General features: G+C 41.1%; 1 protein-coding gene across 2 annotated transcripts; it reads right to left on the reverse strand.

Annotated features, from left to right (window-relative positions):
* On the reverse strand, positions 1-22,948 carry FRRS1L (ferric chelate reductase 1 like). 2 transcript variants are annotated; one of them, XM_014602513.3, is made up of 5 exons: positions 22,595-22,948; positions 19,303-19,387; positions 18,742-18,880; positions 11,873-12,119; positions 1-10,588 (listed from the first exon to the last, which is right to left on the reverse strand). In XM_014602513.3, the coding sequence occupies exons 1-5, from the start codon at positions 22,806-22,808 to the stop codon at positions 10,416-10,418; spliced, it is 858 nt and encodes a 285-aa protein (XP_014457999.2). In that variant the 5' UTR covers positions 22,809-22,948; the 3' UTR covers positions 1-10,415. The 2 variants fall into 2 exon arrangements, with proteins under 2 accessions (XP_014457999.2, XP_059584488.1); XM_059728505.1 differs by lacking the exon at positions 22,595-22,948 and adding an exon at positions 21,737-22,535.
* Between the last annotated feature and the right edge of the window lie 1,377 nt (positions 22,949-24,325).

Raw genomic sequence — 24,325 nt, forward strand, 5'->3', positions numbered from 1 at the left:
TTCATTTCATGACTAGGTTTATTTATCTATTATGATGTACAGGGGTTTACTATCCTACTCCATGTGTATTGTTTTATAATTATACCAGAGATATATCATTGGGATAAAAAAGTGGAAAGTCTTACTGCTAAAACTGCATGAAGAAGGCATGCAGACTACTACAGAGGCAGCAATCAAGTTTGAAATATTAATATCTTGGCTGGCTTCATATACCTATGACTAATATGTAGCCAAACTACTGTGTACAAGGCATAATTAAAAAAGGAAAAACATTCTTCAAACCCAGGGATTTTTCCACTAGAAAACAACAAAGAAACGTAAATGTACAAAAATGTTTAAAGATATTCTCCAGATACATAAGAATCCCTATTAGTAGCTATATTTGGTGTGTTTTTAATTTATGTTACAATTAAGTATAAATTTAAATGTATACTTAACAGATCCATTATGATTTTGATGAATGGAAGAAATACATAAAATATATAAGAAATACATTAAAAAGAAATACATTATAAGTCATACATTTAGTCCCCAGTTGGGCTAATACTTGCACACATGCTTAAATTTACTATGGAACTGGTCCCACTGACTTCAGCTGGTATACTCATAGTATTGAATTTAAGCAGATACCTCCAACTGGAAGCACTAATGTGATGTTAGAAGGGGAGGCTGGTATTTTAGCTTTAAAGTTACTGACATACTTTACAGAGTCTACACCAAACATTTTTATATCAAAAAAGGCATTTATTATAACCGGTTTATAAATGTTTATGTCATTGTTAAATAGCTAAGCTCACTGTGACATCAGCAACAGTTTAGTATAAAACAGCTGTTACAAAGCAATATTTTTAGGGCATGCACTGATTATAAAATAGTCCTTCTAGTCACAATAATTTACTTAGCTCTGTGTTGCTGCAAGGTCTAATGCAGTAACACATTGGTTTGTTATTACCAACATCTCTTTTCCAGTATTTGACAATTAAATCACAGTGGGCTCAATTCTATATTTTTTAACCCAAGCAGTTCTCATGGACTTTAACTTTTGGCAGAAGAGTGCAAAATTAGGCCCATGATGAAATGAAAGCTCAAGGCAAAAAATTAGGAACATGCTAAATATCTAATACTATATTTACAAGCTGTGCATGGATATCAATTATTTAGAAATAAAAAATCATTTTTGGAACACTGCACACAATTAAACATTAAACAGTTTAGAGATTTTTTTTACAATTTATGTAATACAGAAAAAAACTGGCAAGAGCTAACATAGCCATTAGTCTCTTAATCTCCAAAAAGTACAACATATCAAACCTCATAATGTGCTAACCAGAAATACCAAGTACAACCAGAAATCTGTCACAACCTAAACAGAACTGATGGCACTTGATGTATGAGAACAAAATATTTCCACTTCTAGTCAAGGGTGCAAACTTCTTTGGGGGTAAGATGTGGGTTTAAGTGAGTAGTTTTAGAAAAAGTTTGAAAATTTTGGCTAATGCCAATAGCTAACTGCTGGCGTAGATCAGATCTATTGAGCATCAGAGTACAATGCATTAATATAGGTTGCAAGAGTTTTCTTAACAATTTTTTCAACATGGGAGAAATTAATTTAAAATCCTAAAAAGAACGTGCCTAACTGTTAGGTGAGCAACTTTTAATACAAGCAGCTTCCCTTTCAGAAGTGTTGTAAGGTCATTTATATATTTAGCCTCAAATGAAATTAGCAGAATAGTTTCCCTTTTCTTTTAATCTAATAAAATCATAAGTCAGTCAAAGAAACTGTATCCTGAATCAATGCAATACAAATTCAAATGATAATTCTAATAAAAATATGTGGTCCTATTTTTATTATAGTTAATATTTGTAGCCAGCCTTTTCAATTTGAGAGAGAGAAGTGTTACTGTATTTTAAGATTGTCTCTTCACATCCATCACATATGCAAGTCATCTAGGTACTCTCTTCTATCATGTAATCACCAGATTTTTGGCTCAGCCTTCCATATATTCAGTTTAGATCAATCAGATGTCTAAATACAAGCTTTCACAGATTTACAGAAGTTTAGGGCTGGAAGGGACCTTGTGAGATCATCGGGTCTAGGCCCTCTGCTCTGGGCAGGAGACTGCTGAGGTCAAATAACCCCAGCAAGGTGTGCGTCCAGTCTCCTTTTGAAGATCTCCAGAGTAGCATAGGTAACTCTACACAGCTCTCAGAGGACATTTGAAAATTAAAATCATGTCTATGTATACACTGATTTGGATGCAGAATTAAACACTAACCACACAGAAGTCTGGATAAAATGGATTCAGAAAATTGGGATCTACCTATACCATACTTGCATATTAAAAAAATCAGATACTTAAACATCTAGACTACACTTGAACACCTACCCTATTACACATATTACTGATTGCAAATGAAGAAACACAGGACAAGTTGTAAAATGATAAGCAAATATATCATCTGCATTTAATCTTAATGACTTCTACATTCTGGAAACTTGAGATATTTTTTAAAGCTCCCAGATCTGTTGAAAATATCCACGTGAAAGTTGAGCACATCATGTGATTTTTTTTTAATGAGACTTCCATTAGGATCTGGTCCAACACAGCAGAAATTCTGCTCCTACAATGAGATTTAATTTGTGCCAGCGTCTGATGTACAACAATGAAAGCTGTTTAACCTGGACAGCTCAGTTCTACTCCCTGACACTCAAGTACGCACAGCTCTGTGCCTTGTGAAACTACTAGTGCGCTTGTACATGTGCAGTGGCAGTTCTGTCAAGATCTTGCCTGTGTGATGTGTTTCCCCCCTATCTCAATGGGCAGGATCAAATCTTCAGGGTCAAATGTATCCACACGTAAATATGCATCATGGGATAGAAAGTAATTTTTAATCCATACTGGCCAAGAGAGAACTCAGCTTTTGTGTAGAATCTCATTAGGGTCAGATTGTGTCCCTCTTCTTCAAACTAACTGGTATTTTAAATGTGAGCAGTAATTACAGAATCTGGTGCTAAGGAAATGTCTCACAAACACAAAAGCAAAAGCAATAATTATAACAGGCAATTAACTGCCTCCTTAATGGCCAAAACATTATGGGAAGTCATGTTAGACATTTTATATTAAAATACTAACTGAGATTATAATTCTGTATTGTGTAGCACGAAGCAGACTGCTGTACCTGCACACCATGCTATGTAGGATCTGTTACAACCTCCTGGGACACTTTTTCCAGTCCCACTGCTACAGGTTCACCCATGAGTAAGAAAAAACAAATAGGAATCAGACAGCCTTTATTCACTGTCAGTTAGTTAGTCCAGGGGAAATATGTCAGGGTACACACAAATCCAAAGCTATCCAAAATGCACACATCTTTATACACATGCTCTTCTTTGGACTATCCAATCGCTGGCTAACACATGGATGCACAGAGCTAGATGGTATCCTTTTCTTTTGCTTATCAATGCATTACCATTTCCATCTATCTTCCACTTTCCTTGACAATCTGTCAACTTCTAAACTACTCTGGCAGCTAGCCTTGATTAAGGAAAACCACATAACACTTTGACACCTCCCAGTCCTTTCAGAATATTTACCACACTTTGGGTTACTTCCCCAGGATGGAGTTGAGGATTATCAAACAGGTTTGAGACAGCCCACAGACTCAGGCTCTAAGTGGAGGCTGTTGATTATATCAAAAGTTTTACATGTACAATGTATATGACTACACTATGATAATAATATAATTTGCCTTCTGAAGCTTCAAACGGATTATACAAGTCAGACAGAGCAATTTCCAGAATATATTCAGCCACCCACAATGGAGAGCTGAAAACATGCCTTCACTTCTAGCTGCAACCTGTCTCTGGAGGAGGAAAACCATGTGGCTACCTCTGGCACAGCTCCTGCAGAACAGAACCAGGTTGGTACTATTTTTGGAGGAGACAAATAATAGAGGGTATTACAGAGATCTCTCTGTACATGGTATGAAGTCAGGCAGGAAGCCCTATTTAGTCTATTCCAAGGTGGCAAAACAGTGGGGTACTCAATGAAACTAAAAGAAAAAGTTTGATAAAATATACAAGCTTATAAATCAATGATTAGACTCAGTCCTGAGCCTGAGGTTGTGGATAGCTGCAGTACCCACAAAGGCAGGCTGGGAAGAGAGCACTGACAGGGACACAGTTAGTTTTCACAGCTCTGCAGTCTGGTGTATTGCTAAGATGAGTAACAATGGAAAAGAGGAAAATACGGGGTGAGGGTCTTGGCTCCTCTTGCTTGTCCACACCATCTTTAATACTGCTTTATAGAGAGCTGAAACAGTATTTACAGCTGGCAAGGATTTCATACTACTGTCTCAAAACTTTTTCATCACATAGAGGCGGCCAGCACAGTCCTTATTTCCTGCCAACTCTCCTTCACACCCACATTAAATCTGATAATCTTGCCTTTAAAGAACATAAAAGAAATCTGTTGAATTTAAAACCATAACACAGTGTCAAAAAGGATGAACATTTCAGAAAGACTCAAGCATTTATGTGAATTATAAGAACACCATCCACTGTTTTGCAAAAGAGTGCAAAAATACTTAAGGAACATAAGCCTTCATTGCTTCAGGACACAAGGTAGATGCTATCTACCCAGCAGTAGGAAAAACTTTTCTAAACAGCAGGTAATTGTAATAAACTGTTGTTTATACACTATCTTCTGAGGCATCTGAGTAAGGCCACTGTGAAAGAGAAGAGACTAGGCAGAAGGACTGATCCAGTGACAACTGTGATACGTGTCTGTACTGGATCTTTAACATAAACAGCTGCATTGTAGTTTTAAGTACCTGCACTGAAGTAAGTTTGCAATGGATGTATTCCATAGAGGGCCATATAGTCTCCTGCTCACAGCTTATGCTGGTGCTGTAGGGAAAGGAATGAGGACAGTCAGGAAGTTAGATTGTCACCATAGATCCCTGAAAGGGATTACCTGATAGCTAGCATTTAGCAGAGCATGTCATGCTGCAGTCAGTCCCCTTAACCCTTGTTGGTGATGGTGAAGAGTGCCAGAGGCAGCGTCTTTGCTGAGGATTTCTGCAAACTGGGTGCACCCTTAGGGAACTCACAAGTCTCCACTCCCTTTACGCCCTCTTAAGAGTGGAAAAGCAAGTGGAATAGTAGAGGATGTTAACATCGTCCCCACTATATTTCCTACTCTGGAATCAAAATGTTATTCTGCTTCAGAATTTTGGATGAATGTCTTCACTTTCAAATAGGTTACAAAAGAAGTTACACTGTTAACTTCTCATGCTATACTTTAGGTTCTGTGAACATTTATGCTATAAATTAAACTTTCATAATTATTTGTCTCCACGAAAATAAAATGACTCTTCAATGCACTTCCCTTCCTACTTCTCTTTCTTTTTCTTAGAGGTAAGATAAGCTAGCTAGTTATTATTATGAGTTATAGTTAATACTCATATTTGTATTGTCACAGCACCTAAAGGCCCCAGCAAAGAGTACAGATTGCACCTGGTACACAGAGAAGAAAATGCTGATCCCTGGTCCAAAAAGCTTACAAGCTAAGTATAAAATATAAAGCAGTAAAAGGTGACAGAAGGGTAACATAATAAGCAGCAATTTCAACTGAGACTTTTTGGAGGCAGCCATAAAGTATTTAATAGTAACTAGTACCTTATGGTCTGCTTGTTCCAACATCATCGTTACACCAATCAATCACAGCTACACTTCCAAAGGCCTCATACTGTGTATATGCACAGCCCTCTGCCTGCAAACAATCCCTAAATCCCTATGTTTGTACACAGATACCAGGTAGTACCAGAATTCATTATTCTCACAAGCATATGGAAGACCTTTGAATGATTCTTCTTTAGCAGCCACTTGGTTAGTAGTCCCCTAAGGAGGCTAAAAAACAATATGAACTATTCTCTCTAGTAAAGATAGATGCTCAAAGTCAGGGCTGATGCACATTTATGAAGCTGCATGTGCTGCTGTTGCCCAAGGCACACCAGTTCAGGGAATAACGAGGACTTTTAGTATAAAGGACAGCTTCCATAAACCCATAAATTCACTATAAGGCTAGTTTACAGGCACTACCAGGGACTATTTGTTGCTATTTGTTTTTTAAAAACAGCATATGAGAAGTCACTAGGTTTACTTTGTTACTGCTACTTAAATACATGGCATGAAAAGTTAAGTTTGACTGGACACGTCTACACATGCACATTTTACTGCGCAGTAATTCAGTTACTACAGAGTAACCTAAAAATTACTATGCAGTACGGGTGCGTGTCTACACATGCACACCAATACTGCACTGTAACTATGGTGGCTTATGCTGACTTGGGCGTAAATTTAATACCAGCATGATGCAGGCATCAAATGTATGCCCAATTACGCTCAGTAACGCGTGTGTAGATGCCTTGGGTGCGCAGTAACACTGTGTGTGGACTGACTTGGGACTAATGTTAGTCCCAAGTCAGTCCACACATAGTGTTACTGTGCTTTAATGGCTGCACATGTAGACAACAACCTAAAAACCACTTACTGCGCAGTAGCTTACTGAACATGTAGATGTGCCCATTAAGACCCAACCCCAACTCATTTATTACAGCAGTGCTGTGGTTTTCTCTTAGTTCTTTCCTCTCCAAGTAATAGTAGCCTAACAATTTTACATTCCTTAGCAAACAGTTCTGGAACTTGGTTGCTTCTGTCCTCTCACTTCCAATCTGTTGTTACTTTGGCTAGAGCATGCTCAATTCTGGAATTTCTTTTGTCCATAAGGAGTTTCCAGATAGGTTTGATTTTGTAGCTGGCAAGAAACATCTTCCAAACATTTTTAAGTGTCAAATTTTCCCAGAGAGCAAATTGTAGCAACAGTAATGAGAAAGGGACTATGCGGTTAAGAATATCTTTCTACTCAAAACATAATTTAGTTCCCAGTTTTAATTAACTCCTCACCTTTGTTGTCTTCATGCCAACTCCATAGAGAGAGTACTGTGATCAGACTGACTTCCTTCACTGTAAGACAACAGCACTCAACCTTTTTCCTTGGCAGGTTGGATGGGCGGTTCCTGATCCATCCATGGGCCAGATGTCGCTGGTGGCCCAAATTTGGTGCCTGAGGCAGCAGCAGGCTGGGGGCCCAGCCCAGATTCAGTTGGGTGCTGGTGAGGGGGTGTGCCACGGCCTCGATCTGCCTATGCTGGGTGAGGGGGCATGGGAATTTGACCCTGGAGGAGGGTGGTCACTGCTACCCTGTTGCCAAATTTCCCACCTGTGGGGAGCCCCATGGGCCAGATGCAACGGTTCTGTAGGCCACATTCAGTCCACAGGCTGGAGGTTGAGTACCCATGCTCTAAGATGCCCCTTTTCTCCCTATTCCTATTTCTCCACTTTTAATCATTCTCAAGTTTGGAATCCTGTACTATTGTTTGCAGCATGCAATTCTTTTAAAACTTTTTTCCATTAAACCTGTGCTAACTGTAAATTCTCTGGGGCAGGAATCCTGCCCTTCTTATCTTTGAAAAATTATAGAAGAGTTTAATAATAACAGAACTAAACTCAGAGATCACTTGACAGAAACAACACATTGCTTAGCTTTTTCTTTTTTGTAAATGTGTATTTTCCCTATAATGTAGGAGGTCTAACCGGTGCTAATTAAGCACTTTAAGATCCTTGGAGAAGAGGTGTTACAGAGTAAGCACTACCAATATCTGAACAAAAGGGAAAATACAGAGCTACATGATACACGGTGCTGCCAAATAAAGGGTAGAAAAGCTTTATCACAAAACCCAAGTAATTGAAAGTGAAGGCAAAAATCTGTTTTAATGCACAGCATAGGGTCAGCTGACATCTCTGAAAACTTCATAATCTTAATGTATTTTCTGCATTAGCGAGACCCAGAGGTTTCTCGCATTAACTACAGAGATTTACCTTAGGCTCTGAATCTATTTACTGTTGCAAGGTTGATTAAACCTCTCTCTCTCTGGTGTTATTTTTGCTGTGTTTGTATATACTGACCCCGTTTTTTGAGTTTAGCCAAGCTAGACTAATCTGAGGACTTGAGTGAGAATGAGAAGAGCAAAAATTGGGTTTTATCTTATGCTTCAGCTGTTAGGGCAGCCTCTAGAGAACTATGGAAATGGCTATAAAGTATAGTGATTCTTAGGCTGCTGCAAGGTTTGCTGGCCCCTGGCAGAGAATTGAACTAGCCTTCTTGCTGATAGGTAGCACAAGGGAAGACGAATTTGCTCTGATAAACCACTTGTTCTTTCTCTAAGCCCAAAGCAGATGTTCAGGGGAAAAGATTTGGCCTGGACACTCGTTGTCTTATCAAATAATTACAGTAGTTGGTTAATCAACTATGGAGCATTCACTTGCAGAAATATACTGAAATAAAGGGCTCCATAAGTGGCCTAAAGTGTAAACTGGCCACCTAATTCTCCTAATTCATACACCTTTGCTAACCCAATCCTGCAACTTTAAGTGAGCTTTAAATTACACTGTAGATGAAAGGAAATGCTGGTTAATCTTTTTAGTGGTTGATCTTCCTTTTGCAATATGGAGATGATGCTTGCAAAAGCAAAAACTTAATTTCAAATATATCAGCACAAAGTTTTGAATAATGAAAAAATCTAAAACAATTCAACCTACAAATTTCAGATTCAGGTAACACTGAGAAAAAAAGAACACATCTCCTGTTAACTTTTTCTTATTGCTTCACCTACACATCATCCAGTAATTAAGATAGAAACATCAATTCTTAGTTCTCCAATATGGCACAATCTATATAATCTTGGTAGAGCAGCATGATAAGTTAGCAAAAGCTAGGGCCTGAACCTGCAACTTGTAATTATACCTCATCCCATATAAGTTTTTAGTGCATGCTACCTGTACAATCAGATACAAAAGCCAGTTATATCCCTGTTTAAGATAACCCTGTGTGAGGCAAGGATTTCTTTTGATGATACCTTTTATTGGACTTTCTTCAAGTCAGAGCCTGAGGAAAAATGTCTTTGCTCAGACCTGAAGAAGAATGTCTTACATTTGAAAGCTTGTCATTTGAAAGCTATGTGGTTGGACCAATAAAAGATATCACCCAAATAAATCTTTGTCTCACATAATTCCTGGACCATTACAGCTACATCACTCTAATACAGCCATAAGCTAACCATAACACCCCTATCCTATAAACACTGGACATGGGCAGCAACAACGCAAAGCCTTTTACAGTATATATTGTGTTATTCTAGTTAATGTTTCTGCAACTAACATTTCCAGTAATATTTAACTACTTTCTTTCCAGTCTCTTGAAAATAGAAAATTCAAATACATTTTCCTGCTGCTTTTGTCTTTTGTCCGCAGTAGAAAATATGATTTTACCCTTGGTTCTCATGGAACTGAAATTAAGGTGGCTATTTTTCTTTATCCCCATATATTAATATTTTGTTAAGGTTTACATTCCATTCCTATGGGGATAATTAACAGCTACTCCTCATTTTTGTCTTTACCATGAATGGGATTTATTGGCACGCAACAAGGGAAAACAGACCCTTTAGCACTACTGCACAACAATATTTGAAAACAAATATTTATCTCTCAGTAACATTGCTTTCTATAAAAAGACATACTTTAGTTACTGGAAAAATGCCTTATGGCTTGTAGGGGCTTGTATAATTTATGTATTTTATATATTTGTCTATATATGAAGAATTTAAATTACCATTTTTCCCTGTACAAAAAGGATTGCATCTCATAAATGAAAAAAAGTAAGTAGGGCTATGTCTACGAAGCATGATTATAGTAAAAACACTGAGTACCACTCGCATGAAAAAGTAACATGCTTATGCTTGTTTGTAAAAAGAACCAGAAGTAAGTACATTCTGGTTTTGGAAAGCACCAAAACCATTTTAGCCTGTAAATTGCTTTTGATTCAAAATATGTTGGGAAGTAAGCAGTCCTTATTAAACAGCAGTAATGTGACAAGAACCCATGTTCAGGCACTGACTGCCTTTATCTGAGTGCTATCTGCACCACAAGAATTTAACATATCTTCCCCACTAATACTTCTTGAAGTGATTTCATATTACATAATTCAATACTATAAGTCCATCACTAGATTTTCCTCCACACACACACACACACACACACAAAGAACTTACAAAAGTCCATTTCTTCAATAAACAAGTAGTAATTGCATTGATGTAATCGTTCCTCGATTATTATTATTAAAGAACTGTTTGGCACACCTCCAGCACACAAAAAGATGGTATTTCTTTCTTCTGAGAAGCTGAAATTGTCAAAACAGCAGCTAGATGATAACGTGATATAAATTCCAATACAAAATACATCCATCCTGAGGAACTGACTGACAAATCTTCTCAATTTTCCATTTACATTGCAGTGGTCATGGGGTCCCCATCAATAAGTAGAAGGTCAGTGCAACGATAAGAAGCAAGCAGAAGGGGGAAGAGAAGGTTTGATAGGCAGCTGATGGCATAAAAATGTCTTCATACTTGTAAATACTGACAGCACGCTCTGATACAGGCGGTGAATCTATGTCATGTCGAGTTATAGAACCTTTATAGGCAAAGAACAGAAAATGGCATTTGTATTAAACCATTTTTTATCTCATTTTCCTTTTTACTTCCTAGATAGCCCCTTCTCCTATTACCACTATTTACTGTATCAAAAGGCAGGTTTTCCTAACTTTTGAAAAGGAATTTCCAACCAGCAAGGGTATCTTATAAAAACAGATGAACATGAAACATTATATACATAGTAAAAGGGGGTAATTTTTTGGTGCCAGAAAACATTGAAGAAAATACCTGAAACTTGAACAAACTAACAATGTCCTTCGAGATCATCACAAACTGGTAGCTTTGAAGCATTCTTAATAATATTGGGTGAGGGAGTAGAGATAATCCAAAAAATATCCAAGACAAAGCATCTCTGAATGTTGGCTCTTTGTCTCTAAACAATTCTCCTTCATTTTTTCTATCCAAAAACAACCCTCCCATTGCCAAAACATTCAGCATACTCAATTCTGATAGAAAGGTGGAGTTAGAAAAAGCTGGGTTTCAAGACAGAATAACACTTTTGAAGGACATTTATTATAATGGATATATCAGGTATGACCAGGGATCCTGGTTTTCTCAGATAACCCCCTCTCCCTGCAATTTGTGGATTAAAAAAGTAACCCAAAATCCACATTTTTCTGTGATTAAAATCTAATATCACTAATATATATCTATATGTTAGTGGTGTTTCATTTTGATTATGCAAAAAATTTGGAGTTTGGGTTACTTCTTTTAATCCAAAAAATTTTTTTTTAACCAGAGAAAACCAGGATCCCTGGTTATGACACAAGGCTAAGCTGCACACAGGGTGTCCCCTAAACCATGGCTATCAATTGTACTTAGCTGTTAGTTCTGTGACACGGAGCCAAGTTTTCCGATAAGCAAATCTGAATATGCCAGGCACACAAGACCCAGAATATCATGACAATGTACCAGTATAGTAGAACACAAGAGTGAAAGTGATAAAACTTGTCTATGACAAATGTTCAAACTAAAGCAAAACCCAAATAAAGAGCATAAATACGGTAAGTTCATTAGATTTTAAAGTAGTGTAAGAGTGATGTTGTAGCCATGATTTTAAAGCATCTTTCTACCTCTATAATACTAACATCTCAGCATCAGGACAATAATTGTTATGAGTATTAGCCTGACAGTGTTCCTTACATACTTGCATTAAAAAACATTGCTATTGGAAAAAAAACTGCATGCCTTCTGAAAACCATTTTAATGTATTATTCAGTGAAGGATTGAAATATGTAGCCATAATGACAAAACACCAACCTACCCTGAATTGCTGGACCCCAGGCAAACAAATAGTACCAACTCAAATGAAGATCTACAATTGTTTCATCTCTGGGAACATACAGAGGTCGTTTGAATCGACATGTCACACGGTTATTTTCAAAAACCCCTTCTTCATCTCTAGCCGGATTTCTCTGGATTTCTTTAGCCCACTGACCAACATTATAGAAATGCTGTATTCGGACCCGTCCATTGTCATCATGAACACAAGCCATGACATCATCTCCACCCTACATGGGAAAAAAAATATTTTTTAGAAAAAAAGCTCAACAAAAATGCCATAAAATTCCTCTTAATCATAAAAGTATGTGAATACTTTTCATTATAAAAGCGTAGTGATACTGAGCTCTTTTTCTTAATTATATGTATAGACCTTCCAGCAGCTACCTCCTCCTGCAGATTTTGCAGCTCAGAGCAAACAGTAATATTTACTTTTTCTGGCTCTTCACATGTATATATCCCCCTTTTTTTAATTGTCCCCAAGAGTCAACTTACCAAATATGAATATTAAATTCTAAGAAGGTAGCACCATTGCCATAATTAAGTTTAACTAAAAAAGGAAAGCCTTTTTAAATAATATATGAAGTTGTCAGATACTGTTCCACCACCAAAAGTACTAGTAAATAAGAACCACTGGTGTATACAAAACTCACTGCACCAAATTGTATATTATTTACTCAGATGTAGGAAATAACATACCAAGCTTAAAGTGATAATCACAAACTGCAAGGAATCTGCTTTGAATCAGTAATGTTTTTCCAAATGTATTTCCATATTATATACCACCCATGAGTAAACTAGAAATACAGTTTACAAATACAATAGAATACTATAAACAATGGACTACCATCACTGGAATACTATAAAATACCAGTGGCAAAGAAAGCAACCAATGGCTAGCTTGCTTCTGTACATACTGTTAGGCAGTCCCACAGAACGGCAACTAGGGAAAAAACAACTGGACGGAAAAATGATAATTGTTATGACAATTACCCTTTTGAGCTATTCACAGGAGTACTGTATTTCTAAGTAGGGCTGTGCGAAACTTCAGTCGCTGATTCAGTTCGGCAGAGATTTGGCCCGATTCGGCGGCCGAATCTCTAAAGCCAAATCAAATCAGGAGACTCATCAATCTCTCCGAATCGAATCAGAAGCCTCCAATTCAATTCAGAGAGATTCAGAGAGATTTGATGATTCGGACATAGACATAGCTTTATATATTTTTTCTACATACCTCAAGGTACCAGGCAGCTTGTGAACACTGAGATGGAGAGACAGATGGAGCAACCCAGTGGAGCGTAAGGGGGACCCCCAGTGAGCTCGGCAGTGGACCTGGAAGTGGATTGGAAGTACTTCAGGTCCACTTCCGGGTCCACTGTGGAGTGCACGGGGGACCCCCCCATCCCCCGCCTCAGTGACTGCAGCCTCCTGGGCCTGGAGGGGCACCCAGGGCCCCCCTGCAGCTGATCGCCAAGCTGGGGGGGGTGGGGAAGGGTCCCCGCGCGCTCAGCAGCAGACCTGGAAGTGGAGCAGAAGTACTTCCAGTTCACTTCCGGGTCTGCCATCAAGCATGCAGGGCCTCCCCCCCACGCTTCTGTGGGATACTTCATCTACCCCACCATCTCAGCATTCACAAGCCATGCCTGGTACCTCGAGGTATGTAGAAAAAATATAAAGCTGTGTCTATGGCTGAATTGCTGATTCTCTGAATCAGAATTGAATCTTCAGATTCAGATTCAGCCGAATTGAATTGGGACAGTGATCTGAATCAATGAATCAAATCACTATCCCCTGAATCACGCCAAATCTAAATCAAATATGGCCCGCTTCACACAGCCCTATTTCTAAGACAATTATTCAATACCATTGTCAATGCAGCAGACGTAGAATCAGGGAATGTTACTTTCAACATAATTTCTCATCAGATGTCATAGCAAAGAATGAAGTTGATATTCTGTAATTTGTTATGAAATTAATGTTATCGAAGAAATAGCAGTACTGTGGCAGCACTCCCCCATCATGCGGTACTGGAAGAAGTAGCTACCATGGCCTGCAGGCCACATGTTAGAACCACTTCCACATAATGTCATTTGTATATCACAGAAAAGGTGGAAAGCATGCTGCTGTGTTGTTCAGAAAGTCTTTTGTCTATTGTATGTGTGTTACAGAAGATTCTTAACTGAGATTTTCTCACCTAATCTTGGAAGCACAAACTACTTTTTGGAAACAAAGTGGATATGGACAAAAAGGGCCTGGCAAAAAAGATTTTGTATCCCGTGACTATCTTTATGTGCAGATTCTAACAAAATGTGTGTAAAATAGGAAACCTGGGTGGCAACTGGGGAAGACATACATTTGTAGAGCTTCAGAACTCAGGAATATTGTAGGACAGGCCACAATGGCTAGCGTTACATTAAAACAGCTTCCTTTCTAAAACCCCATGTTAAATCATTGACAATTTTCCAAAATTTCCACTTCAGACTTAAAATGTATGTTTAAACAAAGTCTCTTTATCTTTAAGAACAAAGATATTTTTAAAAACTAAAACATTCCACCTATTTTGAAACCACCAAACTTTTTCATGAAATTGTACAGATTGACAATATTCCATTAAAAATACGGAATGTGTCAAGATGACCTGTTTTGACATTTTCGGAATCCAATGTTTCAATTTCTTTTGTTTGAAAACAATTCTTTTTCATAACTACTTTATGTAAAATATTAAAAGGGTCAATATCAAAACAAAACATTTCAAAATATATTGAAACAAAATGCTTCGGTCGATGTAAAACCCATTACAATAGTTAGTTTCCTAAAAGATTCAAAATATTGACTTTTTGTACAGATTCAGGACAAGCTGTTTGAGGATTATTTTCCTTTTCTAAATATAATCTTTTGTGGGACAGAAAAATAAGCTTCTTGAACAGCTCTATTAAAACATTGGTTTTCAACTTTTCTGTAGCTATACCTGCTCTGTAGATCCCTGTTTCTGGTGTGTTCGTTGTAGCCATGTTGGTCCAAGGACCTAGGCAGGCAAGGTCAGGCAAGGTTCTTTGGGTAAATGTGATATCTTTTATTAAACCAACTAAATAACCAACTAAATATTTAGTTGGTCTAATAAAAGATATCATATTTACCCAAAGAACCTTGTCTGCCTGTAGATCCCTAACACTCACATCAATCTACTCACTTCAACCAGTTGTGGATGCTAGAATTATGCTTCCCCAGTCATTTTTGGTATATACTCCTCTCAACCATATCCCACACTGAATTTAAACTTCTTGTCTTTTTTTTGTAGAGTCCTTCAAGATTCTGCTTTGGCTTATATTGACTTCTTTTTCAGGTCTTTTCTTTTTCAAGTCTTCCCAGTCCCACCACACCACCAGTGCATCTAGGTACAAGACATTCATTTCCTTCACACATACCCATCTCTGTCCAGTCAACAGTAGTGCCCTTACCCATGGAATTACTTTAATCTCAGTTCACCTTGAACAATCACTTTCTTCCCATTCAAATCCTTCCTAAAAACTCACTTTGAGGATGATACTGTGGCAGGGCACTTTGATGCCTGCCACTTTAAGGGCCTGAGCCAAGCTGCCAGCAGGTGCCTGATTGCGGCAGCCATTTTAAATCCCTGGCTGCCTTTATAACTGCATCAGTTCCCTGCTGGCAGAGGAGGTAGTAACACTGCCTGGCTGCTGGTATCATCCTGGAGGTAAGGGAGGAGCTGTAGGGGATGGTTAGGAGGCTCCTGGGCCTGGGCATGACCTAAAACTGCATCCTGCTGGGAGTGGGTGGCCTAGTGGGGCGCTCAGTGTCGCGGGAGCCCCCAGGAAATGCCAGGCCAGTAATCACCCCAGTGAAAGGTGAGTAGGGGTGCCTTAACCCCAGCCCTCACCTTCTGGTGGGTAGGAAGCAACACCAGCTGCCAAGCACAATGACCTGCTGCTCCACGGGGGGAGTGAGAGTCCTGTGAGACCCTGGATGACCAGTCATGGCGTGTGCGAGGGAAATTACACCATGGGAGGAGTAGAAGCCACGTAAGCTTTGGGAAGCACCTGACCAGTTGGGGAGAGACCCCACAGGGCCAGGCACGCTCCCTGGAGCACCTGAGCCAGGAATGGGGAACCCCACTCCAGAATATGCAGGCAGGAGGTGAAGACCCTGCTGAGGGACTCGACTGGTCAATGCTGGGGCCAGGACCTGAGGGTCCAAAGGGCCAGGGGCCCACCATGAGGGACACCCACGATGAGCGAGGGAGCTCGGGGTCCTGACTGGGCCTGAGACGGGGCCAGGGCTTACGGAAGCCAAAAGTCCCCACGGTTGGGGTCCACAGCTAATGGGCGAAGGTGGAGGTCCAACTAACTGCCTGAGATGCCACCTGCGAGGCTTGGGCCGCAGTGTAGGGGAGGTATAGAGCCACAGATGCCCCCAAATATTGAGGTGCAATAATGGGCAGCTTCCTGCCTTATTTAACAACTTTATTAAATAACAGCAAGGCATGGCAGGAGAGAGATGTGGGCAGCATGCCCAGAGGCAGGTAGGGAGCTAGTTGTGCCTAGCGGGGATGCCCACCTCACCACAGATACCCACAGGAATCAGTTTAAACCAACAATTATAAAGGTGAAGAAACAATGTTGGATTAATTATCTTTGCTTTAAGAGCTCTCATCTTACATAGTGGGCATGTCTACACATCACCATACAGTGACATTGTTACTGCGCCGTGTTTTAGTACTTGCTATGTGGAACTGCTAAAACATGAAGCAGTAACCGCCTGTACTGCAGCATACAGGAAATGCATACTTAAATTCACCAGCTATGTCACCGTAGAAGCATGCTATAGCTGGGGACTGCGCTATGGCAATGTAGCTGGCAATAGTGTGTAGACACACATGATTGCTACATCACCACAGTGTGCCATATGGTGACCTAGCGCATCGCTATGTCTCCAGAGGGAAGCGTGTAGACATGCCCTCTATGTAATTAACTGCGCTGTTGATTGCCAACTCTTTGAGACGAGGACTCTTCCTTTCTTTTTTGAGCATGAACTTGAGTGCCATGTACCTTTTTAGTGGTAAAGGGGGCCTGGACTCTGTCACCGTGTTCAATATCGGCATCGGGTCCTAAATTTAAAAGAAACGTGGACCTACATCTAGAGAAAAGGATGCTAAAACTTAGGAAGACCTACAGCCCCAAAACAGGACAATTATAACACAATTTGGACAAGGAAGAATACTAAAGGCTGCACATGGAATTGAGAAATAATCCATCCAGGGACCAATACTCTTTTCTTTCTTAAATCTACCTGGCTGTACAAGCCCTAAGCAGGGACTTGATTGTACTGAAGCAGAAATCTGATTAAAGTGTACTTTAACCTCAACAGAGATCACAGCGGTTTACAGTAACAAGAATTAACAGACTCTAGGCGACTAAAACAGCCTGAAAATTAATGGGAAGGGAAAAATGTGAAATCAATAAAGATGAAGAACACTAAAGACTGAAATGGCATCTTAGCTTAAGTGCATGCCCTATGTTTAACTCTTATACACAGTAACTGGAAACCAATAATTCACTTCAAAGTTTGTATGGTCGTCTGGAGGTGTCACCTACTAGGTATATGTTTGAACATTAATTGTCTATAACCTGAAACCTGATAGAAACAGCACTTCTGAAAATCCCATTAGAAGCCTATCTGAATCTTTAGGAACCTAAATAACTTCAAAATGTGACACTAGGTGTAGGACTGTTCCTGCAGGTCCCTTCCTATCCTATTTTGATGACTCCCTCTACAATAGTAGTATATTTATTGATGACATAGTCCTGATTATAAGATTGGGATGGAAAAGCATATCTTCTCAACATTTCTTACTGCTCCTTGTTTAGGGTCTGTTTCAATGGGAAACTTTCAATTGACTTCAATGGGCTTTGAATCAGGACCTGTAAATATTATAATACTCTTCATCTTACAGAGTCCACTTATTACTTTATATTTACTGTAGATACGTTCTTGCCCCCTGACATGAAATGTATTACAGAACAGTGCATTTTTTTTCTGTCTTTGTTGTGTGTTTCAGTCAATAACCATTTATAGATAACAGTATAAACTGTCCTGAGCTGAAATGTTTCCCAAACACAACTTTATGTATAACGCAGTTCTTGTAAAGACTGTAATGCAGCTTGCTCCTTAAAACCTTAATAAAACAATAAAGCTTCTAAAATAGCAAAATAGCAGAAATAAAAATAAATATGTATAACACCAATTAAAAAAAAATAAAAACATGAAAAAAACTAAACAAGAAGCTTAGCAGAGAACATGCATTTAAAATAATAACAATCGTTTTTTAGGACCTGCACCTGGCTCTTCTGGGATATGGAAGAACTCAGAGAGGGCACTCACTTCATAAACTAATTAGGTAGTCTAAATTTATAGCATGGAATATTAATTGAATTATGAATAAAACCTTAGGACTATTCTAATTTCTGTTGCAGTCTTTGCTCCAGTAAAACTGACACTAATAGTACAAGTGGTACAATATGAAATAACATATTCTTAAATGTTTTTTAAAATCAAATGTAAAGAAATTATTACAAGTCAAGCATTCAACAACAAAAACAGAAGATTGTCTCATAAGAAAAGTAGGTGACAATGGTCCAGTGGAATCGGTAGGCCTGTCATCTTTTCTCTGATCTGCTGCTGATTTGTTTCTCTGCTTTCAGCAAGTTGTTTTATCTCTGTATGCCTATGCTTCTGCTTTTTATATCAGATGCATATTGTGCAAATTTCTTACACGTAAATGCTTATATAATTTGGTGTCACGAATCAATATTAAGCTTTGTGAGTCAGTCTTACCATTTTCTTGTCTGAGGAAAATCCCACTGCCACCCAGCCATCAGTATCGGCGCTCAGCTCAAACTCTACATCAGCTCCTATCCTACGATAACTTAGAAAATAGTCACAAGTCTCTGCATTACAGCCAGGTTTACCGTACCTAAATTAAATAGAAAAACAAAATGTACATCTCTTTTTGCTATTCAAACTACAAACAATTTATTGCTTATCTACAATTCCTTACAAAAAACTAGAAGGATTTTTTTTTTGTCGTTGATTATATTTAAATTTTCCACAGTTCTTGGTAGAGAAACAAAATAAACCAAAAGTTTTATATTTTATTTCTGTATGTGCCATTAATTACAGTATTAGCAATAATTATCCCTATACAGTCAGACTGTACAGTGTTAATTCATAATGGTGAGTAGCTAAATCACAGCAGTCATCCACTGACCCACTGAGACTATTTTTGTAAGTGGTCACAAATAAGAGAAGTGTTAAATAAGGCACATTTACTAGTATGTCTAGGGTAGGCAAGCAATGTTGAACATAAACTTCTCCACATTTTTACTTTAGACTAACCTGAAGCATCCCTTAGTTTTTCCACAATCATCCACTCTAATTTTTGCAAATGGATCCACAGGAGGAGCGGTAGGAAAAGGGTAACCTGCATAATCAAAATAAATCATGACTGAATGATGAATACAGTATATCATATTTAAATCCTGCTGTTGTTATTACCTAGCTACATCACCATGCTGCCTGCAGGCCAAGATCAAAGCTGCATCCTGCTAAGCATCACATATGCTAGGCACACTTTGCTAGGGACAGTTCCTGCCTTGAAAAGTTTACAGATAAGCCAGAAGAGAGAGAGAACAGAAAGCATCACTGGATTGGATTATTGTATTTGCTCAATCCATTACAACAATCCCATGCACTGATACAGACTGGGGACTGACTGGCTAAGCAGCAGCTCTGCAAAAAAGGCCTTGGGGGTTACAGTAAACAAGCTGAATATGAGCCAACAATGTGCCCCTGTTGCCAAGAAGGCTAACAGCATACAGGGCTGGGCTAATAAAAGTGTTGCCAGCAGATCGGGGGAAAGTGATTATTCTCCTGATGAAGCAGCATCTGGAGTACTGTGTCCAGTTTGAGGCCCCCACTACTGAAAATGTGGACACCTTGGAGACAGTCCAGTGGAGGGCAACAACAATGGTTAGAGGGCTGGGAACCATGACTTCTGAGGAGAAGCTGAGGGAACTGGCTTATTTAGTATGGAGAAAAGAAGACTGGGGGATTTAATAACAGCCTTTCAACTACCTGAAGGGTAGTTACAAAGAAGATAGAGCTAGACTATTTTCAGTGCTGAAAGAACACAGACCAATGGTCTCAAGTTGCAGCAAGGGAAGTTTATGTTACAAATTAAGAAAAACTTTCTCAGGAGGAGAGCAGTAAAACACTGGAACAGGTTACTCTAAGAGGTGGTGGAGTCTCCATTGTTGGAGGTTTTTAAGACTTGGCTAGACTAAGCCTTGACTGGGATGATCTAGTTGGGGATGGTCCTGCTTTGAGCAGGGAGTTGGACTAGATGACCTCCTGAGGTCCCTTCCAACCCCAATTTTTGAAGACTCTATGATTATGAGGGAAAGGCAGAGCTTGGGTCCACTCCATCTGATGCTTTGGTGGTAGAAGATGTTTCACCAGCAGCCTAAGTTATGCTGCAGTAGCACAGCTTTAAATTTACCCCAGGGCAGGGGTCCCCCAGCCCCACACCATCAGCTCTGCCATCAGCTCTGTCCTAGTTCCTCCAAAGTGAGCTCTGGGTACTGTACAAAACCTCCAGTATAAATATAGAAAAGAGAATCTTCAAAAGCTTCCAAGATGGCTGACGCCTAAAACCAATACACCCTAAAAATCTGAAAATCTTACTCAGAGAGAAAAAGTGATTTACCTTTCTTCACCCAAGAAATCTTTGGAAGAGCAAAGAACTGAGTATATGTTTCCTGTACCTTTGTCCACAAATGAATGTATAATGTTTATAACCATTTCAGGTCATCAATTCAGACATGTACACAGATATATTAAAGCCTATTTTAATAAATTCTACTTTAAGAGAGAGAATTAAAGTCCTATTGGATAAAAAGGTAAAGTCAGTGTTACAGATAAAAAACAAACCACCAACATTTAGCAAAAGTTAAAGATGGAAATCCCAACACAAAAAAGGCAGATAAGAAAAAAGTTCAGACTCCAAAATCAATGTTCCCTTGTCCATGTTATAACAAGGCCCTTTGCAGAACGGCAGACTTAACGCTATTGGTAGATCTTTATATTTTGCAATTCCTGGCATTTGGGGGAGGAGGGAAGTGTTTGTGACCCCAGTGTCAAACACCTAGTTGCATTAAATTTCCTGATAAACATAGAACTAGTACTAGTACTTGAAAGTTGTGCAACTGTGTTTTCACTTTTAGGGTGCACAACTGAATAGAAACACAGGTCATTGCTAGGACAGCACTCCATACTGTTGCAACTAGTAACAGAATTGACCACTTGTGTTGCAAAAAAATTGTTAACCACTTATAATCATGTTATCTAACTCCTCCTTTTTATCCAGCAACCTTTTTTCAATAAGATCTAGCCCCATGTAGAATGCAGAGCTTTAGTATTTAGTAACATTTTAACTTGTTTTAAAACAAGCCAAGATTTACCTAATGTGTATGTGCTAATCAACAAAACATCAACAACTTGTTCCCCCCTCAACCACTCCTAGTTTTGTTACCAATCAACAGCCACATGGAGCAGAATACTCTAAAGGAAATCTAAAGTCTACCATGAGGTGCATCAATCCCTGTAGGCGACCAATGGAACACATCTCCTGCCCCCAAAAAGACGGCAGATCCGCCTTGACTTCAGGGTCCAAGTGCCAACATATATAAGGCTCACGTGGCCTGAAAGTGGACAGTAAGCAGCTAAGCAGATGGGACTTCCATCTGCTATGGGAGGGAGAGGGTTTTAGTACCTGCAGAGTCCTGCATAGGGCCTTCCTTCGCTTCCAGCATGATCTCTGGACCAAATCTCCACTTCCTGCTCCAAAGAATGGAGGCACCAGACATGACTACCCAGACCAGAAGGGGAAGTGTGGCTTTCAGGTGAACATCAGACAGCCAGTTGAATCTAGGATTGTCCCAGGTTTTGACTTCCCTCAAACCAGGCCAGGCACAATCACTTACAGAGGCAACCAGTGACCTGGCAGTAGCCTTGAGTGTATTGTCATCCTTCACAGGTCCATAAAGAGGAGGCAATGCCCACATACCTCTGGAGTACCCCCAAGATTTCTCCTGGGGTAACCAGGCTGTCTGGTTAGAGTGATTCTGGGTGGGAGCCCAGAAGACACTCAACAAAGTAGCAAAGCCAGGACTTACAGCTTTGCCGGGGCAGAAAGGCTGCTGCTCGGTGCAAGAAACCTACCCGAAAGCTTAGGAAAGTCGAATTGGGGCAAACTCCCTGCAGCCTCCAAGCTGTGTGTGCACTCCTCTTGCTCCCCATACATCACAGCGGGGACCCAGGCATTTCTCACCCCACACTGGCCAAGGGCTCAACAAGTGCCCGTGTCTGACTGCCATGGGGGGTTGGGAAAGCATCTCGCAAGCAACTCCCTTGGGGGGCTTGTTGGGGAAGGATCTCCTATGGGGAGTGGGAAAGGATCTTGCAAGGCTCTCCCGTGGAGGGGGGGCTGGGGAAGGATCTCGCAAGGATGTCCCGGGGGTGGGGGTGGGGAGGCGGTGGTCGCGGGGGCAGGCTGCGGCGCTGCGCAGGAGCCGGCGTTGGCCCGGCGCCCCCCGCCCGCTGTGCTGCAGGGCCCGGCGCGGCCGCTCACCCTCCTCGGAGAGGTAGCGCAGGTCGTAGAACTCGCCGGCGAAGGTGCCGTAGGAGGAGTCGTGGGGCTGCCGCGGCGCCTCGTCCCCCGAGCCGGGCTCCCCCGCGCCGGGCTCCCGGCGGCCGCCCTCGTCGGCCGGGCTGGCGGCGGGCGCGGCGGGGCCGGCCAGCAGCAGCAGCCAGGAGCCCCAGCGGAGCCAGCGCAGAGGCGACATGGCGGCGGCGGCGGCGGCGCAGAGCGGCGGGCTGCGCCTGGGAGCGCCCCCCACGCCCCTAGCCCCGCTGCCCGGGCGGAGACACGCGCGGGAGCCGGCGGGGAGCCCGGCTGAGGGGGGCAGCCGCTGCCCACCCCCCCGCGGGCCCCTGCGGCACTGGGCGGGGGGGAAGGAGACTCCCTGCGGGGCAGCAAGGAAGGGTTGGGGGTGCAGAAAGAGAGGGGGGAGCCTTGCCGCCCACGTCCCCGCCAACACATCACTGCACCCGCTGCAGGCCGAGCGGCGGGGACTCATCTGGCGCTGAGGACAAGAGGCAAGCTCGGACAAGGCGCGGGAGCAGAGCAGCGAGCTCCCCTGAAAGGCCTCCCCGCGCCCCTCGGTTCACTCACCGCCTCGCTTTGCCACGGCACGAGAGGTGGGGTGGCCTCAGGGGCCAAGGCAAGGCATCGCGTGGACTTGCAAGACTTGGACAACCTACTAAGGGACACATGGGGCCGGCGTGACTGACCATGACTGTATTCATCATCGATAATAAGCAACACATCGTGGACCTTTCTGACTGTTCCCTCCACTGCCGCCTGCTTAGATCCCGTATAAAGGACCCCAGATCCCTGCTCAGAATGCAACAATATTGTCATCTCTAAACTTTCATTAAGTGCCAGGGAAACCACCTAACTGAATCCACAGGAAGTCCTTCTGCCCATCAACCCCATTCTCGGGCCGAGCATGTACTGGAAGCAGAAATCAGGGCCATGAGACATCTGGCTCACCCTTCCTTAACCATCATCTCCAGGCCTCATCTTGACTAGCAACTTCTACTGATGCATGACAGCCAGTAGTGTTTCAAGCAGCTGTCGGCCATATGTGTATCATAGGCCATGTGCAACGTGGGCTGCGTGTCATGTGCGGTGTCATGATATGACCTGAGCTTGACCTATGTAGCAGTGATGCGAGTTGAGCATGCACCCTCACTAGTGATAAGCTATACTTATATAATGTAAGGAAAAATGATTGGCATAGCACCAAAGCATAATCTAATATGGAAAACTGCAGTATACAATCGTTGATTAAACCATGTGACTTCAGACATCCCTCATGCTCAACGAAAAAGAGGAACCAAATCAATGACAGTCCCCAAGGGAACAGAGAAGCCTGGCCAGTGGACCTGTTCTTCCCTTGAATCCAAGGCTAAGCACCCTCTTTAAGCACCACTACAAATAAGTCTTTCCTGTTGTGTAGACTAATTAAGCCTTCAAATAGTGACTGAAATAGTTTCACTGGTCATCAGTCTCACTCTCAAGTTAAAATTTAAAGCAACAGCTGTATGTGCTGTATGCAAAATATATGTGGGGAAAACATCCCAGTGGCTCTTGGGCTGCCTTCCAGTGTAATGCACTGTGGGACATGGGAGGAAGCATCATGAGATGATGAGGCTGTCCCAAAGGAGAACAGTGCATGGAAGACCCAGTCGTCATCTTCCCTTTCTTAGGAATTGCTGGCCACTGTGTTCTGCACAA

This window comes from Alligator mississippiensis, chromosome 5 (genome assembly GCF_030867095.1).
Source record: "Alligator mississippiensis isolate rAllMis1 chromosome 5, rAllMis1, whole genome shotgun sequence".
In the NCBI taxonomy this organism is placed as follows: domain Eukaryota; kingdom Metazoa; phylum Chordata; order Crocodylia; family Alligatoridae; genus Alligator; species Alligator mississippiensis.

What these genes read in the sequence shown, in the direction of transcription:
- FRRS1L (XM_059728505.1), bottom strand. Translation starts at nt 22,028, where the DNA reads ATGTGGGCATTGCCTCCTCTTTATGGACCTGTGAAGGATGACAATACA. An exon ending in CCCTATGCAGGACTCTGCAG is followed by an intron (nt 19,388 to 21,736) that starts GTACTAAAACCC and finishes TTGATTATGCAG; the next exon opens with GTTACCCTTTTCCTACCGCT. An exon ending in CTGGGGTCCAGCAATTCAGG is followed by an intron (nt 10,589 to 11,872) that starts GTAGGTTGGTGT and finishes TTGCCTATAAAG; the next exon opens with GTTCTATAACTCGACATGAC.